At 34.0% G+C, this 2,221-nt stretch overlaps 1 protein-coding gene across 4 annotated transcripts in view; it reads right to left on the bottom strand.

Annotated features, from left to right (window-relative positions):
• Positions 1 to 2,221, bottom strand: part of LOC118745036 (mucin-17) — a 28,329-nt gene extending 26,108 nt beyond the window's left edge. For all 4 annotated transcript variants that reach the window (XM_036478563.1, XM_036478565.1, XM_036478564.1 and 1 more), the window contains exons 1-7: positions 2,200 to 2,221; positions 1,998 to 2,131; positions 1,723 to 1,875; positions 1,553 to 1,642; positions 1,373 to 1,471; positions 1,106 to 1,296; positions 205 to 508 (exon numbers count right to left, since the gene is read on the bottom strand). In XM_036478563.1, the coding sequence (XP_036334456.1) occupies positions 205 to 508; positions 1,106 to 1,296; positions 1,373 to 1,471; positions 1,553 to 1,642; positions 1,723 to 1,875; positions 1,998 to 2,046 (886 nt within the window). In that variant the 5' untranslated portion in view covers positions 2,047 to 2,131; positions 2,200 to 2,221. The remainder of the gene's footprint in view (positions 1 to 204; positions 509 to 1,105; positions 1,297 to 1,372; positions 1,472 to 1,552; positions 1,643 to 1,722; positions 1,876 to 1,997; positions 2,132 to 2,199) is intronic.

Below are 2,221 nucleotides of genomic sequence, written 5' to 3'. Positions count from 1 at the left end.
TTTCAAAAAAGTGTTAGTTGGGTCCTTTGTGAATTAAGGTAACGATATAAACCAAAATCTCAAACACATGTAAATAAAAAAAAGGTTAAAATACACATTTACATAAAAATCACAATTATAAAATAAAGTAAATATTAAAAACAATCGCAGTTTTCCGACTTTATTCAAAAATAAATAAAACTTAACTAAGTAGCTTCCACTTACTCAAAGGATCTTCTGCAGGATCCTTAATTTGCGGCTTCTCCGGTTTTATTATAGTAGTTTGGGAGCGTTCAATTGTCCGCTTTGGTGGTGCCGCTACAACTGAGGCAGTACTTTTGCTGCTACCTGGTGCACTGCTAGTGCTTGCGGTTGTTGAAGTAGGGGCCGAAATTTGTTTACGCGACGTGGAGGCAGTCGTAGGTGTCGGTGTGCGCTTGGATGAGTTTTGGGCACCACTTGTTACTTTTGCACTTGATTTGTGGCCACTTGTACTGGTAGGTGGCGCACGATTTGTCGTACTATCATTCTTTAAAAATAGTAATTTAAATTTTAGCATAAAAACAACATATGTACATATGAATTTATTACACTGATGGCCCGATAATTATAAACGATTTTCTTTTTCATGTTTTTATTTATTATCTTAAATTTATTTAAGGAAAATATAGTGCTTGCTACAACAAAAATCATTTAACTTAAAGCTTTAAACTTTGTACAAGATTTATATTAATTCGACGAAGTTCCAAAAATTGACATCAAAATTTCAAACTTCTGAAATTGAATGGGCAGTAAAACTTCATACCCAAATTATTTCTAAAATTCCAATTAAAAAGTTTGAGATTTCGATGTTCATATCTCGAACTTCGTCGAATTATTATAAATCTTATACAAAGCTTAAAGTTTTGAGTTATTTGATTTGTTGTTGTACATGTACTATATTTTCCTAAAAAAATATTATAAAACTTAAACATAGTTTAAAGCTTTGAGTTATTTGATTTGTTGTTGTACATGCACTACATTTTCCAAAAAAAAATAAATTAACAATAATAAATACAAACAGATGGTCAAAACTTGAAAAAGAAAGTCGTTTCCGCCAGCGTATGTATTTACATATAAAACTTACGGAATTTTCATTTGTCTGTTTTGATGGTGTTGGCGCCGAGCTTTGTTGCACTGTTGGCCTTACCGTGGCTACAGACTTGGTTTTGGAATTGCGTTCAGTTGCTTCTGATTTGTTTGACATTTTATTATTATCGCCAGAGGCAGGCGTTGGGGTGCCTGTGCTTTTTATATTGGCGGTAGTTGTTGTTGGAGCTAAACACAATAATAACGAAAATATAAATGAACATACGATTAATCCAGGAACTATGTAAATTTTTGGCGAAAATACCTTTTTGTGTGATTTTACTGGGTTGGGTGATTTTTGTATTACTCGGCTTCGGTATTGGTTTATTAGCTGCTTTCGAACCATCTGCATTAAGCGGTTCACCTAGAATTGGTCATAAAAACGAGCATATTTATTTTCGGTACATGGCGAGTCCGAACTTATAAAAAAAAAGATTATATCTACCTAAATCTTTCACAAGTAAATCGATCGAATCCATTGATATGCGAGACATTTGAGAAATACGTTCACCGCGCTGGCTCAACTTCGCGGGCACTAATGAAAAATTTCGTTAACTTCCCATTGTCGCAAACATGATAATGATAAATAAATAAAAAATAGAAAGAAAGTCCTACCTTTCTTTTGCATAATGGACTCGTCGTCAGAGTGATCATCAAATAAACTTTCAAATATATCTTGGTCTATAGAAGAAGAATCCTCATCTTCTGCCATGCTTGCAACGTTGCTAGTTGCGCGGCTTTTCGTAGCGGCGGAGTGAGAACTCATTGCTGGGAAAGCAGACCCATTATTTTTTTTTTTTTTATGATGCATACACACATATGTATATACATATATTAGTGGTATTCAATAATGCTTTCTTTCGACTTAACATTAAGACATTTTCACTTACTTGGTAGAATTAAGTCTTCGTACTCCTCCAGGTATTCAATTTCGTCCATTTTTATGCTCAGGACACAGTACCAGGAATTTCGCTTGTGATTTTGATTTCTCCCTTACGCCATTATTGCCTGCATTTGTCCTGCACTACAAGAAAACGTAAAAAATTTTGCTGCTTCAACGACTGTACTCAGGCACTATTTAAAGATTCTTACGCTTTATTTTTATTGTCCAGTT

This window comes from Rhagoletis pomonella, unplaced genomic scaffold, assembly GCF_013731165.1.
Source record: "Rhagoletis pomonella isolate Grant_MI unplaced genomic scaffold, Rhpom_1.0 Rhpom_scaffold_00008, whole genome shotgun sequence".
Classification (NCBI taxonomy): Eukaryota; Metazoa; Arthropoda; class Insecta; order Diptera; family Tephritidae; genus Rhagoletis; species Rhagoletis pomonella.
The sequence above is the reverse complement of the archived record's forward strand: the minus strand, read 5'-3'. Positions and strand labels throughout refer to the sequence as shown.